Source organism: Mustelus asterias, chromosome 14 (assembly GCF_964213995.1).
Source record: "Mustelus asterias chromosome 14, sMusAst1.hap1.1, whole genome shotgun sequence".
Lineage (NCBI taxonomy): Eukaryota > Metazoa > Chordata > Chondrichthyes > Carcharhiniformes > Triakidae > Mustelus > Mustelus asterias.
Genome location: NC_135814.1, coordinates 38073420 through 38089694, shown reverse-complemented (window position 1 = coordinate 38089694; position 16275 = coordinate 38073420). Strand labels below are relative to the sequence as shown.

Sequence of the window (16275 nt, the reverse complement as noted above, 5' to 3'; positions counted from 1 at the left end):
CTCATCAGTAACTCCTTCAAGTAGCTGGGTAACAGCCTTCAACCACTCCTTCCCCCATTCAATTTGCATCCCAAAAACTACCACTGTAAAAAGTGTACCTTCAAGCACTGATACCTTTCCAGTACCGCCAATAAAACCAGCCTCAAGGATAGAACATGGGAATGCCAAGGCTCAAACCAAGGTGGTGATTGCCAGCAGCAGAGTCAAACATAATTGATGCATTATCTTTTCCAGTATCAATAGACAAAGATCATACATCAGCAAAGTATTATCCATAGGCAGATTCTGACTTCTCCAGTCTTCAAATAACATCCAGCAGCCAAATAGGAGAACTCACTGACACAAAGTTGGCAACAGACATGCACGGAGCTCCTTGCTTATTGCTCCAACACTGTCCAGTCTGCTTCAGAATCCAAATATGCATTACATTGCAACTTTAGTAACAATGCAAAGCTGGCTCCAATTCACAACACTAAAAATGTCAAGTTAGTGTTGAAACCAATTCCTGGATGCTGTCACTTTAAATGCACAGACAATACACAAGTTGTCACCATTAATTAACACGTATACCCATGCATATCAGGGGCTCTTCTCTTGTGGGAGGCTGAAGGGTGATCCAGTAGATATCTTTGAAGTTATGAAAGTTTTTGATATGGTGGATACAGGAAATATGTATCTCATGGGGAAAAGCATAACTAGAGACCATCAATATAATACAATCACCAAGAAATCCTATAGGGAACTCAGAAGGAATGTATTCATCCAAAGAGTGGCAAGATTGTAGAATGCACTATCACAGAAAGTTGTTGAAGCAAATAAGAATTTAAAGGGAAAGCTAGCCAAGCACAAGGGGAAAGAATAGATGGTTAAAATGGTAGGTTTGGATGAGGAAAGAGAGCATAAACACTGACATGGACCAGTTGGGCCAAATGGCATGAAATCTATTCTATGCACAACTGAAATTGAAACTGCTGGAAAGATTTGTCCACATGCACATAAACACAAATGCACAGAGAGCACACTAGCTGGACAGAGAAATTGAAAAAAAAAATCAGCCAGGAAATGAAGAGTCTACACCTGAAATCTGAACAATCTAGCCGTGCCACAGAAGCTGACAGAGTTTTGTTTTCATGCAATAGAAAACTGGGCATGTCTGAAGCACCATAAAATTTAGGTGTAACTACTGAATAATTACTGCAAGCTTTGTGTCACTGATTTGGTGCACGGATCACATGATTAAATGAAGGGATATAAACACCGTGTAGAATCTGTCAAGTAAAAGACTGACACACAGAGCAACTCTACTGCACACAGCAGGGAGAACCAATCCAGTCCCAGTACCAGTCCAGCTGAGCCTGAACTCAACTTGTGGGCAGCAAGACGCCTTGACACTCTCCGAGAGTCGCCACACCCGCCCTACTCCCCGGGAACCCACTCCCGAGGCCAAGCTACAAACCCCAGAGGGAGGGATTACCGATCACCAGCTCCCCGGTCCCAGGGCTCAGAGGGCCCGGAGCCTGAGGCCGGGCTGCTCCCCGCTCCCCGCTCCCCGCTCCTCCCTGCCGACTACCGTGCTTTTGATGCCCGAGGTGTCGCTTATGTCGGATTCAGGTTCTGGTTCCGGCCCGGGCTCCAGTTCCGGCTCCGCATCAAGCCCCGGAGCCGCGTAAATCCCCGCCGGCACTTCATCTTCCTCCAGCCCGGCCCGATCTGCCATCATCCACCGATCAATAGTGCGCAGCCGCCGCTGCAGCATTTAAAGGCGCAGCGCACCTTCCGCAACTAGCAGCACTTAAAGTCACAGTCCATATACTGATCCTTGTCACTTCTCAGAAATGATGTGGAGACTTGATTACCTGTAAAGACTCGCATTCCAACCATTATCTTGTAAATTGTGTCTATATGTGCCCTCTTTGTGAACACAATTCCTCACTCACCTGAAGAAGGAGTAACACTCCGAAAGCTTGTGCTACCAAATAAACCAGTTGGACTTTAACGTCGTGTTGTAAGACTTCTTACTTCTCAAAAGCACAGCGAATTTCTTCAAAGAAAAACTCAAATACATTAGTTGTATACGTTTCCCTTTTCACATTGCCATGTTGACCCTGCCTGACCACATAATGATTTTTAAGTCTAAGTTTATTTATTAGTGCCACAAGTAGGCTTACATTAACACTGCAATGAAATTACTGTGAAAATCCCCCAGTTGCCACATTCTGCCATCTGTTCGGGCACAGGAGACTTTAGCATGGGCAATGCACCTAACCAGCATGTCTTTTGGGCTGTGGAGGAAGCCAGAGCACTGGAGGAAACCCACGTAGACACGGGGAGAAACATGCAGACTCTACACAGATAGTGACCCAAGCCAGGAATCGAACCCAAGTCTCTGGCACTGTGAGGCAGCAGTCCTAACCACTGTGCCATCTATGTATTCTGGCTACAACTTAATAATAATTTCTCTCATTCAATCACTTAGCAACCTTTTTTGAGGTTTGCAGTTAAATGTTCTGGTGTTCCCTGACCAGCAGTGACAGGAGCCACATTTTCTGTTGGCTGATCTCTTTTAATTATTTCCCTTACAAGTGACTATCTGTTGCAGCTCAACTGGGAAAAAGAGAAAACACCAATAGATAAATGATTAGGCGGAAAAAACAAAAATCCTAAAATAAGTCATTACAAAATAAAAGAGCTTGTGACCCTTTAAGAGTTTAATGACACATACAAGTTACCTTTAACTCGGTTTAGCAGTGCGATTACAAAGCTGGATAAGATGTAACCTTAAAGATTTGGAAATTTGGAGAAATTGCTGGAGGGTTTTATCTGCATGAAGGATACATTCCAAATCAAACTCTCACTCAAACTGTAGAAGAACATGATGCAAAGGCATAAAGCCCAACTGCAGCTCACAAGAGGAGATTCCATTGAAAAGATCATAGGGGATCCAATATCTCTGTCCTCATTCAAAGTGTAGATCCACCAGGTTCTGATTAGAAAATGTTCTGCCTTCCATACCTTTTCCCATCATTAGATACAATATATAACTTATATTCATTTACAATTGCCAATATCACTCAATCCTTATGCTTCTTCATACATCTTAAATACTTAAATAAGATATGATGTTCTCCCAATTAACTTATATTAATGTGAACTGGTATGAAACCTCTGATCACCATTAAACCATTTAATATTGTATAAGCTGTACCATTAAACTAGTCCATAAATGAAGAATGTGGGGAATGAGACAGGACAAGAGGGGAAAAAGGAAGAATTTTATACTGTGAAGGAAGAATTGGCTGGAACAATAGGTTTACCAGGACAATCATATTTCTGGATCTTAGGAGGGAGGTAGAAGTGGGCTCTGCAGGATTAGGGGATCCTATGGTTTCACTTCCTTTTTTTGCTTTATTCCTTTTGAAGAAACCATAGCTGCCAAGTAAATCACTCCTGACTCCCCAAAGCCTGTCCACCATCTACAAAACACAAGTAGAAGTGTAATGGAATACTCTCCACTTGCCTGGATGATTGCAGGACCAGAACTCAAGAAGCTTGACACCGTCCAGGACAAAACTACCTCTTTGATTGCTACCCCTTCCATAAATATTCAAATCCTCTATGACTGATGAACAGTGGCAGCTGTGTGTACCATCTACAAGATGCACTGCAGGAACCCACCAAAGTTCCTTAGGCAGCACCTTCCAAACCAACAACCACTACCATCTAGATAAGGACAAGAGTAGTAGATACCTGGGAAAATCATCACCTGGAAGTTCCCCTCCATGTCACGCATCAACCTGAATTGGAAATATATCACCGTTCCTTCACTGTCAAAATCCTGGAATTCCCTCCCTAACAGCACTGTGGGTATACCTAGACCTCAGGGACAGCATTGGTTCAAGAAGACAACTCACCACCATCATCTCAAGGGCAACTAGGAATGGGCAATAAAAAAATTCTGGTCTAGCCAGAAATGCGTCCATCCCATAAAATGAATTTTTAAAAGTATAAACACTCCCACAAGTGATAATGTGAAAATTACTAGATAATTTTTTGTTGTGATATTGATTGATGGGTAAATATTGGCCAGGAGATCTTTGATATCCACCCAAACAGGCAGAAGGGGCCTCATCCAAAAGATGGTGCCTCTGACTGTGCAGCACTCCCTCAGCACTGTGCTGGAGTGGCAACAGAGAATTCTGTGCTCAAATTTCTGAGCCTTGTTCCTCAGAGGTCAGAGTGAGACCAATTGAGCCACAGCCGTCGCTCTTCCTGGCAATTCATCTTGCCAGTTAGGTCAACCAAAATCACATTGCATTGACTTGAACACATAAACTAGGCTCAAGCTACTGTCCAGTATTGGCAGAATGCTGCACGGACAGAATCTGGACCAGTTGTCAAAATGACTCCATCTGCTCCTTCTAGTGAATGTAAAAAAAAATTCCTTGGCACAGTTTGAAGAATAGCAGGGCAGTTATTCTCCGTAAATACTTGTCCATCAATCAACAGCACTAAAACATATTATCTTGTCATTTTAGCATTTCTGATTTGGGGATCCCTCATTGAATGCCAAAGCAGAATCGATGGGCCGAATGGCCTACTCCTGCTCCTAATCTTAGGATCTTGTCGTCTGCGATCTTCCCGTGCTCAAAGTGCCTCCTAGATTTCCCTCATTCTAACAGTAACTTCGCTTCAGAAGTGCTTCATTGGTTGTGGGGAGCCCTTTGGGACGTCATGGGGTCGTTAAACGACCTACATAATTGCAAGCTCGTTATTTTCTTCAACTGTTGAGAGAGGCTTCGCCCACGTCTGTATCCAAATATTCACGCTGCTCTCCCTTGGGCAACTTTGTTACAGACTCAGCCAGCCGGGAGCCAGCCAATGTAAGTGTGGTTCCGACTCATTGAAACCTGAACTGTACGCTGCCGGTCCCAGGTCGGGGGCTGCATTGTAAATTCACCCTGAGTGAATTTAGTCAGCTTTCCTTCTTCCACATTACAAAGTAAAATAGGTAAAAAGAGTGCCATGGATCAACTAAACCGGTGTAAATTCTGGTACATTTTAAAATAAAATCAACTGCACGAACTATTTAACGATATTAGCAGAAATATCGTTTTAAATGGGCACTTGATGCATTTGTAATTTAATCATTTGGATCTATAAGCAGAAACTATGGGATCATCAGTACTTTGTATGGTGTGCTCCTGTGGCGCGAACTATATGATTTAATCATTTTAAAATCTACAGTAACGCAATAGCCAGAATTCATTTTTTTCAATAGCCTTAAGCAGTTTTTGTGGGCGGGGCGACACAAAAGTTCAGGTAAATAATATCCCTCGCTTCTTATCAACTCACTGACTAACCCTAAACAATTTTCCTTGAAAGCTTTAAGTTAAAGTAGCCAGATTTAATTACATGAGAAGATAGTTCTACTTTATGATTAAACACCATTTTTTCCAACATTATACAGACATGCAGTAACCCATATTCACTGTAAGGTAGCCAAGTAATCTATAAAGGCTGAGTGGACATATTTATTGCGTAGGTCGATTGAAGTAAGAAGAATAAAGTCTACTTTACAAATCAAACCAGGATAGCTGGGGAATTTAAGTAAAGTTAATTAAATAAAACTGGCATTAAGAGGCCAGTATCAGTTATGGTGATCATGTAATTACTGAATTGGCTTTAGGGAAGGATATCTGCGGTCCTTACCTGGCCTGCCTTTTATGTGATTCCACACCGCCAGTGATGTGGTTGACTTTTAACTGTCTTAAAAGTATTTTAAACTGGCTCAGTCATCTTCTCAAAGGCAGATAGAGATGGAGAACCAAAAAAGAAAATGCTGGAAAATCTCAGCAGGTCTGGCAGCATCTGTAAGGAGAGAAGAGAGCGGACGTTTCGAGTCCAAATGACCCTTTGTCAAAGCCCAGAGAAGGACGATACAGCCTAGTGACACCCATATCCTGCGACGAGCGCTCAAGTGATCCCCCCACGCCAACTGCTCCATTATGGGAGTCCGAATTTCCTTAAGGTTCAGTTTAAGAGCAATGCTGTCAGATGGCGGGGCAAATAGCTTGCTCTGAGGGTCTGTACATTGGCCATGGAATGGTGAAAATCAATGAGGGTGAAAAATAACAAGCGGATAGAACTAATTTACTGTTGTATTTCAGTGGTATATTGCATTGGACCAATAAAACGGACGCCTTCAGTTCATACTGGAAAAACAGAAATGTTCAGGCGATCAGGCAGCATCTGTGTTCCACAAAATTGAGGGAGTTGAGAGCAGCTAACCACATATGAGAAGGCAAGAGACAGCACACATGATCCAGTGTGTTTTTGATATTTTTAATCTTTAAGTATAGCAAGAACATCAATAAAATATAAAAGCCACAATATTACATATAGAAATATGTAACACCTGACTATGACAAACTAGATTACCGCCAATCATCTGGCAATGAACTATGCTTTCAATCAGGATATCATAAAAATGGAATATATGTAGCCTTTCTGTATCTGATTTCAGCAAAAAAACTTTAACAAATATTTTAAGGCGTAGATGAATTCACCTGAACTGTAAATTCTCACAGCAGACACACCTAACTGACATTTGCATTTTTTAAATATCCTGTCCCTCCTTGTGTGGTTACACCGTTTTAAATATACTTTTGAAATGTAATATTCTTTTTTTTAAGGAAGTAATATTTCAGTCGTATTTCTATATTGATTTTCTGCAAACAATTCCAGATCTTTACTCGAAACCTTTTGATATCTAAATCATCTTTATACCTACAGCCAACTAAATCTCCCGGGCAGTGAATAAAGGTAGCCGCTTGCAGCACGAATTTCACATTCCACAGCATCAAATGCCTGCCACATTTTGAACCAAAGCTTTGATTTAATTTCAAGTCCCTTGAGTTTTTTTCACGGAGAAGCTTATAAACTGACATCTATTTCGATTTAGGGATGAGCAGTCCTTTAATTCTTTTGGATTTTCTCCAATAAACTAGCAGAAAAATATGTTTTAAAGGGTTGTGTTTAGAGTGAACGCAAGAGTACTTGAATGTAAATAAAATGTAATTACCAAATAAAGTGTATTATTAACTGCAGAAATGCGGGGTTTCATGTAGTTTGCTATTTTCCTTCTATGAACCACTGAGGCGGAATGCTTCTAAAACTCGTTTTTCAAAAGCAGCTCAGATGCTAAAACTTTGATGCTTACTTCAATGGAAATCCACCAGCATTTGCTTTACAAAGAGATGTAAGTCCCTTGCCGCCTGTGTTTCGTGGCCAATGAATATTTCGAGTGAGCGAGTGCCATTCGTTTTTACATGTGGAGAGTTTCAGTGTTTGGGTTTTTCGATTTTGACGTTTTCCTTCTGGGCGGCCCCACACTGAGCCTTGTGGCTGGAGTTTAAAGGCAAAAGTTCCGAACAGCTGGCTGCAGATCCGCCCACAGCAAAGCCCGTCCAAGATCCACACCCCCCAGCTCCCCCCCAGCTCCCCCCTCTCCAAACTTCCCTAAACCCGTCAACATCATGACTCACGCTCATCTTGCTCTTTGCCTGCTATGATCTCCACACCAAACCCTGTACAATGGAAGTAAAACGCACAGATTGAGAGCTGGGGGCTTTGCAGCCGGATTGTTCATGTTCGGTTAGCTGAAAGGACAATGGGTTCCTGGACTGCCCTAACCCCAACATCTGTCCTGATCCTGGCTTCCGGTAAGTCGACAAATAATAGACTGTCAGAACTGAGTGTGGGGGTCATAAATCTCATCACTGGCTGGGGTTCTTTCCCCCCTCCAGCTTTTGCCACTGTTCAATCCGCAACATTCTTTTTAGCAATTTGGATCCGATCTGAATTAGAATCCCAGATTCTAAATTTCACTGAGGACGACATCAGCTTTCACTGCGTAAATGCAGATTTTTCACAAATTAAACATTTGCAGCGCTGCACAGATCCCGAAAGCAGCTCTCTGCAATTGCCTGCAATTGATCCCGAAAGCGCTTGTCTGTTACATTAGTTCAATCGCAGTGTTTCACAAACGGAAAGAAAGTAAAGGACAGAGTTCTGTTCTTTTTTTTAAAATCTAACCATTCAGTTCGTTTCTGTTAATAAACCCGACTTTATAGCCATATTTTGCCGCGGTTTAGGACACTTAACCTGTTTCTGAGTTTGCCCATTATGCTGGCAAACTTGTGATGGAGGGAGGAACTAAATACGAAGATGTTTACACACGAGTTTTAACTCTTACGCTTAGGAAAATAGTTTTGATTGAGGAGCTTTTTCTGCTTTTCACGGCATCACCAGCATGGAGTGTAATTTGCTTCCTGACTAACACTCGGGAGTATATTATGAGATCCCAGTGGATCCCAGTCTTAGCAACAGCTAACTCCTTGGTAGCTGATGGAGGAGGTTTGTTTTGTAAAGGACTTCTCGTAGAGGTTACCCAGTGGAATACGTTTCGAAGTCTTTTCCAAACAATTCTGTTTATTTTTAATTCGCTAAACTGATGCTGTTAACTATTGCGAGTTACAAACCGATTTAAAGGGCACGGCATCAGTAGTCTCTTGGAAAGTCATTTTCCAATAGATGCATGAATTGGATTTGTGGTGAGTCAGGCTGGGAATTTCCAGGGTATTTCTATTCAGACCAGGGGGAAAGCCCGGAGAGGAGGGTTTCATTTAAGCAGCAGTAATAAAGTGTGGAGCAACAGGTACAACAGGTGATCAAGAAGGCAAATGGGATGTTGGCCTATATCGCGAGGGGGATAGAATATAAAAGCAGGGATGTCTTGATGCACCTGTACAGGGCATTGGTGAGGCCGCAGCTGGAATACTGTGTGCAGTATTGGTTCCCTTATATGAGGAAGGATATATTGGCATTGGAGGGAGTGCAGAGAAGGTTCACCAGGTTGATACCGGAGATGAGGGGTTTGGATTATGAGGAGAGGCTGAGGAGATTGGGTTTGTACTCGTTGGAGTTTAGAAGGATGAGGGGGGATCTTATGGAGACTTATAAGATAATGCGAGGGCTGGTTAGGGTGGAGGCGGAGAGATTCTTTCCACTTAGTAAGGAAGTTAAAACTAGAGGACACAGCCTCAAAATAAAGGGGGGTCGGTTTAAGACAGAGTTGAGGAGGAACTTCTTCTCCCAAAGGGTGGTGAATCTCTGGAATTCTCTGCCCACTGAGGTGGTGGAGGCTACCTCGCTGAATATGTTTAAAGCGCGGATGGATGGATTCCTGATCGGTAAGGGAATTAAAGGTTATGGGGATCAGGCGGGTAAGTGGTACTGATCCACGCCAGATCAGCCATGATCTTATTGAATGGCGGGGCAGGCTCGAGGGGCTAGATGGCCTACTCCTGCTCCTATTTCTTATGTTCTTATGTTCTTATGTAACTGGCCAAAAGCATGCCTTGGCACATTCTTCTATTATGGACCGTTTTTTTTGGATTTGGAAATAAGATTTACAATGTGGGTGTTGCTGTCCTGGCGCTTTAGAATCATAGAATCCTACAGTGCAGAATGAGGCCATTCAGCCCATCGAGTCTGCACCGACCACAATTCCACCCAGGCCCTAACCCCATGCATTTCCCCCAGCTAGCCCCCCTGGCAGTAAGGGGCAATTTACCATGGCCAATCCACCTAATTCGCACATCTTTGGACTGTGGGAGGAAACTGGAGCACCCGGAGGAAACCCACGCAGACACAGGGAGAACATGCAATCTCCACACAGTCCAAGCCGGAATTCGAACCGGGACCCTGACGCGGTGAGTCAGCAGTGCTAACCATTGTGTCTTTCCACCTTTAGGCCCTGTTCATAATGAGATTTTTTAAAAATCGATTCTCCTTCACTGTAAAGTGTCCAATTTTCCTGATTTTCTGATAGATATTGATTTGTCACTTTCTCTCTGAGTGTTTTAATTCAGCTCGCGCTCACTAAGCCAAATTAACGTTTTTCCACAGATTTATATTAGGTGTAAACAACTCTTATAGAATCCCCACAGTGCAGAAGAAGGCCATTCAGTCCATCGAGTCTGCACCGACACTCTGACAGAGCATCCCATTCAGGCTCTATCCCCATAGTCCCACATATTTACCCCCTAATCCCCCTAACCTACACATCTTAGGACACTTAAGGACAATTTACCATGGCCAATCCACATAACCTGCACATCTTTGGACTGTGGGAGGAAACCGGACACCTGGAGGAAACACAAGCAGACACACTGAACATAGAACAGTACAGCACAGAACAGGCCCTTGGGCCCACGATGTTGTGCCAAGCTTTATCTGAAACCAAGATCAAGCTATCCCACTCCCTATCATCCTGGTGTGCTCCATGTGCCTATCCAATAACCGCTTAAATGTTCCTAAAGTGTCTGACTCCACTATCACTGCAGGCAGTCCATTCCACACCCCAACCACTCTCTGTGTAAAGAACCTACCTCTGATATCCTTCCTATATCTCCCACCATGAACCCTATAGTTATGCCCCCTTGTAATAGCTCCATCCACCCGAGGAAATAGTCTTTGAACGTTCACTCTATCTATCCCCTTCATCATTTTATAAACCTCTATTAAGTCTCCCCTCAGCCTCCTCCGCTCCAGAGAGAACACCCCTAGCTCCCTCAACCTTTCCTCATAAGACCTATCCTCCAAACCAGGCAGCATCCAGGTAAATCTCCTCTGCACTCTTTCCAGCGCATCCACATCCTTCTTATAGTGAGGTGACCAGAACTGCACACAATATTCCAAATGTGGTCTCACCAAGGTCCTGTACAGTTGCAGCATAACCCCATGGCTCTTGAACTCCAACCCCCTGTTAATAAAAGCTAACACACTATAGGCCTTCTTCACAGCTCTATCCATTTGAGTGGCAACCTTTAGAGATCTGTGGATATGGACCCCAAGATCTCTCTGTTCCTCCACAGTCTTCAGAACCCTACCTTTGACCCTGTAATCCACATTTAAATTAGTCCTACCAAAATGAATCACCTCACATTTATCAGGGTTAAACTCCATTTGCCATTTTTCAGCCCAGCTTTGCATCCTATCTATGTCTCTTTGCAGCCTACAACAGCCCTCCACCTCATCCACTACTCCACCAATCTTGGTGTCATCAGCAAATTTACTGATCCACCCTTCAGCCCCCTCCTCTAAGTCATTAATAAAAATCACAAAGAGCAGAGGACCAAGCACTGATCCCTGTGGCACTCCGCTAGCAACCTGCCTCCAGTCCGAAAATTTTCCATCCACCACCACCCTCTGTCTTCGATCAGATAGCCAGTTACCTATCCAATCGGCCAACTTTCCCTCTATCCCACACCTCCTTACTTTCATCATAAGCCGACCATGTGGGACCTTATCAAACGCCTTACTAAAATCCATGTATATGACATCAACTGCCCTACCTTCATCAACACACTTAGTTATCTCCTCAAAAAATTCAATCAAATTTGTGAGGCACGACTTGCCCTTCACGAATCCATGCTGACTATCCCGGATTAATCCGCATCTTTCTAAATGGTCGTAAATCCCATCCCTAAGGACCTTTTCCATTAATTTACCAACAACCGAGGTAAGACTAACCGGTCTATAATTACCAGGGTCATTTCTATTCCCTTTCTTAAACAGAGGAACAACATTCACCACTCTCCAGTCCTCTGGCACCATCCCCGGGGACAGTGAGGACCCAAAGATCAAAGCCAAAGGCTCTGCAATCTCATCCCTTGCCTCCTAAAGAATCCTAGGATATATTTCATCAAGCCCAGGGGACTTATCGACCTTCAGTTTATTCAAAACTGCCAGGACATCCTCCCTCCGAACATCTATTTCCTCCAGCCTATTCGCCTGTAACACCTTCTCTTCCTCAAAAACATGGCCCCTCTCCTTGGTGAACACTGAAGAAAAGTATTCATTCATCACCTCGCCTATCTCTACTGACTCCATACACAAGTTCCCACTACTGTCCTTGACCGGCCCTAACCTCACCCTGGTCATTCTTTTATTCCTCACATAAGAGTAAAAAGCCTTGGGGTTTTCCTTGATCCGACCCGCCAAGGACTTCTCATGTCCCCTCCTAACTCTCCTAAGCCCCTTTTTCAGCTCATTCCTTGCTAACTTGTAACCCTCAATCGAGCCATCTGAACCTTGTTTCCTCATCCCTACATAAGCTTCCCTCTTCCTTTTCACAAGACATTCCACCTCTTTCGTGAACCATGGTTCCCTCACTCGGCCATTTCCTCCCTGCCTTACAGGGACATACCTATCAAGGACACCCAGTATTTGTTCCTTGAAAAAGTTCCACTTTTCATTAGTGCCTTTCTCTGACAGTTTCTGTTCCCATCTTATGCCCCCTAATTCTTGCCTAATCGCATCATAATTGCCTCTCCCCCAATTGTAAACCTTGCCCTGCCGTACGGCCCTATCCCTCTCCATTGCAATAACAAAAGACACCAAATTGTGGTCACTATCTCCAAAGTGCTCTCCCACAACCAAATCTAACACTTGGCCCGGTTCATTTCCCAGTACCAAATCCAATGTGGCCTCACCTCTTGTCGGCCTATCCACATATTGTGTCAGGAAACCCTCCTGCACACACTGCACAAAAACTGCCCCATCCGAACTATTTGACCTACAAAGGTTCCAATCAATATTTGGAAAGTTAAAGTCCCCCATGACAACTACCCTGTGACCCCCACACATATCCATAATCTGCTTAACAATTTCTTCCTCCACATCTCTATTACTATTTGGGGGCCTATAGTAACAATGCTACTCCTCCACCTCTTTTACCAGCTTCCCTACACTTACTGAAACATCTATACCCCGGAATGTCCAACAACCATTCCTGTCCTTGTTCTACCCACGTCTCCGTAACATCGTAGTCCCAAATACCAATCCACGCCCCAGGTTCATCTACCTTGTTCCGGATGCTCCTTGCATTGAAGTAGACACACTTCAACCCACCTTCCTGTCTACCGGTACCCACCCTTGACCCTGATACCCTCCCCAATACCTCAGCACCCTCAACACTGACTTCTGGACTACAACTCCTTTTCCCACTCCCCAGACAAATTAGTTTAAACCCACCTGAAGAGCCGTATCAAATTTCCCTCCCAGGATATTGGTGCCCCTCTGGTTCAGGTGCACCCCATCCTGTTTGTACAGGTCCCACCTTCCTCAGAATGTGTTCCAATTATCCACGTATCTGAAACCCTCCCTCCTACACCATCCCTGCAACCACATGTTTAACTGCACTCTCTCCCTGTTCCTCAACTCGCTATCACGTGGCACCGGTAATGTACCAGAGATGACCACATGTTTTGTCTTGGCTCTCAGCTTCCAGCCCAGCTCCCGAAATTCCTGTTTTACATCCCCGTCCCTTCTCTTACCTATGTCGTTGGTACCAATGTGTACCACGACTTGTGACTGTTTCCCCTCCCCCTTAAGAATCTGGAAGACACGGTCCGAGACGTCACGGACCCTGGCATCCGGTAGGCAACATACCATCCTCGAGTCTCTTTTGCTGCCACAGAACCTCCTATCTATCCCTCTAACTAACGAGTCCCCAATAACAATTGCCCTCCCGCTCTCCCCCTTACCCTCCCGAGCCACAGAGACGGACACAGTGCTGGAGATCCTCTCACTGCGGCTCACCACTGGTATGTCGTCCCCCTCAACCGTATCCAAAGCGGAATACTTGTTGCTAAGGGGAACGACCACAGGGGATCCCTGCACTGACTGCTTCCTCCCAGCCCCTCTCACCGTCACCCATCTGTTTTCATTCCTCAGAGTAACTGTATCCCTAAAGCTTCTGTCTATGGCCACCTCTGCGTCCCTAATGATCCTAAGTTCCTCCAGCTCCAGTTCCCTAACACGGTTTTGGAGGAACTGCAGATGGGTGCACTTCCCACAGGTGTAATCAGCAGGGACACTGACGGAGTCCCTCACCGCAAACATACTGCAAGAGGATCATTGCACTGCCTGCACACCCATCCCCTCTAGATACCTTGCCAGTACCAGGTAGAAACAGCAAAAATGAATTAAACTCACCCCTGCTCACCCTTTCTGCCTAAGCCCTGTGAGCCAAAGCCCTTATAGCTCACACTTTGCTTCCTACACACTCCGCTGCCCGCTCCCGACGCTGCCCGCTATATACTGCAGCCTACCTTTTATACTTTGCGCGCTTAAAAAACCCTTCCCAGACTCCTTAGCAGCCCACTTCCGGTTTTCACTTTAAACTTAAGAAAAATACTACTACAAAAGTAAAGGCCAAAAAAAAACACACACTAACTGACTAAATAAATAAATAAATAATTCAATCAATCTCACTGAGAACATGCAAATGACATAGAGTCACCCAAGGCCAGAATTGAACCTGGTCCCAGGTACTGTGAGGCAGCAGTGCTAAACACTGTGCCACTTTATATAGTACATTTAACTCAACAGTTTTCTCAAATTATAATCATCTTTCCACAATGTTCATGGTTTGAGGAGGTGGTGGCGTAGTGGTAATGCCGATGAATTAGTGGTAATGACACTGGCCTAGTGGTAATAACACTGGACTAGTGAAAATGTCAATGGACTAGTGGTAATGGCACTGGATTAATGGTAATGTCAATGGACTAGTGGCAATGTCAATGAACTAGTGGTAATGGCACTGGACTAATGGTACTGTTAGTAATTCATGTTGAAGATTCACTTGAAGAAATGCGAAGTGGTCATAGGCTCCTGAGAAAATTTGGCCACTAACAGTCAGCAATGGTGTGCTGAAGTGAAAGGAAAAATAAAGGGCCTAAAACTATAATACTGTGGAGGCAAGCTGCAAGAGGCAGAAATATTAGTAATATCAGAAGAATCAATGGAAAATCAATCGATTAAACCTCATATATAGTTGTGGTAGAAAATATCTGTCACATATTGGCCTGAATAGTTAAATTCACCTACTTCATGCTCCTTCATGAAGATATTGCCTTCCTTGAGTAAAGGTACACACTATTATTTTGTTATGGCCTGAGTTAATTTAATCTCTGCTGTGCCATACACAAGACTTAATCATCAATAGAGACATGTAAATTGTCAAGAATTGCCAAGTGAAAATCTGATTTGAAAAGAAGTAATAGGAGTATGAAGATTTGACCTCACCTTCACACACCCCTCCCTGCTCCCACGATCAAGGTGAAATGCAAGGCGCTCAAATGCAACTTTAGTTCTTTTGAAACTCTGGTCCCTGGTTAGCTGGGCATTTTAGCATTTAGCACTGTTACTTTAATAACAGAAAGATATGAACACAAAGCTGGTGTTATTGGAGCCTTTAAAAAAAAAATTCTCATCTGATGTTCTTATGGAAGTAATTATTTCACTCTATTGTGTATGCATTTATACATGTTATGCTCTGATTATGTGCTGAAATTTTGAATTTCTCTCGCTGAAAGGCAGGTTAATAGGGTGGTAAAAAAGGCAAATGGCACACTCGCCTTTATCAATCAGGGTTTAGATTACAAAAGCATAGAGGTCACGATGGAGTTGTATAGAACTTTGGTGAAGTCACAGCTGGAGTACTGTGTGCAGTTCTGGTCACCACATTATAGGAAGGGAGTGAATGCACTGGAAGGGCGTTCACGTCCACTGGCAGAGGAGATTCATCAGGATGTTGCCTGGGATGGAACAATTAAGTTATAAGGAGAGGTTCGATAGGCTTGGGTTGTTTTCTCTGGAGCAGAGAAGACTGAGGGGTGACCTGATTGAGGTGTTCAAGATTATGAGGGACATGGACAGGGTGGATAGGGAACAACTGTTCCCCTTAGTTGAAGGGTCAGTTACGAGGGGACACAAGTTAAAAGTGAGGGGTGGGAGGTTTAGGGGGGAATTGAGGAAAATCTTTTTTACCCAGAGGATGGTGACAGTCTGGAATACACCTGGGAGGGTGGAGGGCGGGATGCCTCACATTCATTAAAAAATACTTGGATGAGTACTTGGCACACTATAACATTCAAGGCTATAGGCCAAATGCTGGCAAGTGGGATTAGGTGGGCAGTTCAGGGCCTTTCATGCGTTGGTGCAGACTCGATGGGCCGAAGGGCCTCTTCTGCGCTGTAGTATTCTGTGATTCTGAGTTTGGATTGGTACCCACTACCGTGTAATGGATATAGTTAAATTGAATTTTGAATATGGAGTGATTTTGTTTGCCTTATTTATCAAGATTAGACATAGTTTTGGCAAGGTTTTAGCATTTTATCAGTGAACTGTATTCCAGAAGCTAGAGGT

The 16275-nt window shown here is 43.9% G+C and overlaps 2 protein-coding genes across 2 annotated transcripts in view; one reads left to right on the top strand and one right to left on the bottom strand.

Annotated features, from left to right (window-relative positions):
- The window catches only part of snx4 (sorting nexin 4), a 48279-nt gene extending 46495 nt beyond the window's left edge, over positions 1 to 1784 (bottom strand). The window contains exon 1 of the mRNA XM_078228189.1: positions 1571 to 1784. Coding sequence (XP_078084315.1) covers positions 1571 to 1756 — 186 coding nt within the window. The 5' untranslated portion in view covers positions 1757 to 1784. The remainder of the gene's footprint in view (positions 1 to 1570) is intronic.
- Positions 1785 to 7393: 5609 nt separating this feature from the next.
- The window catches only part of tgfbr2l (transforming growth factor beta receptor-like), a 57893-nt gene continuing 49011 nt past the window's right edge, over positions 7394 to 16275 (top strand). Inside the window, exon 1 of the mRNA XM_078229172.1 lies at positions 7394 to 7721. Coding sequence (XP_078085298.1) covers positions 7670 to 7721 — 52 coding nt within the window. The 5' untranslated portion in view covers positions 7394 to 7669. The remainder of the gene's footprint in view (positions 7722 to 16275) is intronic.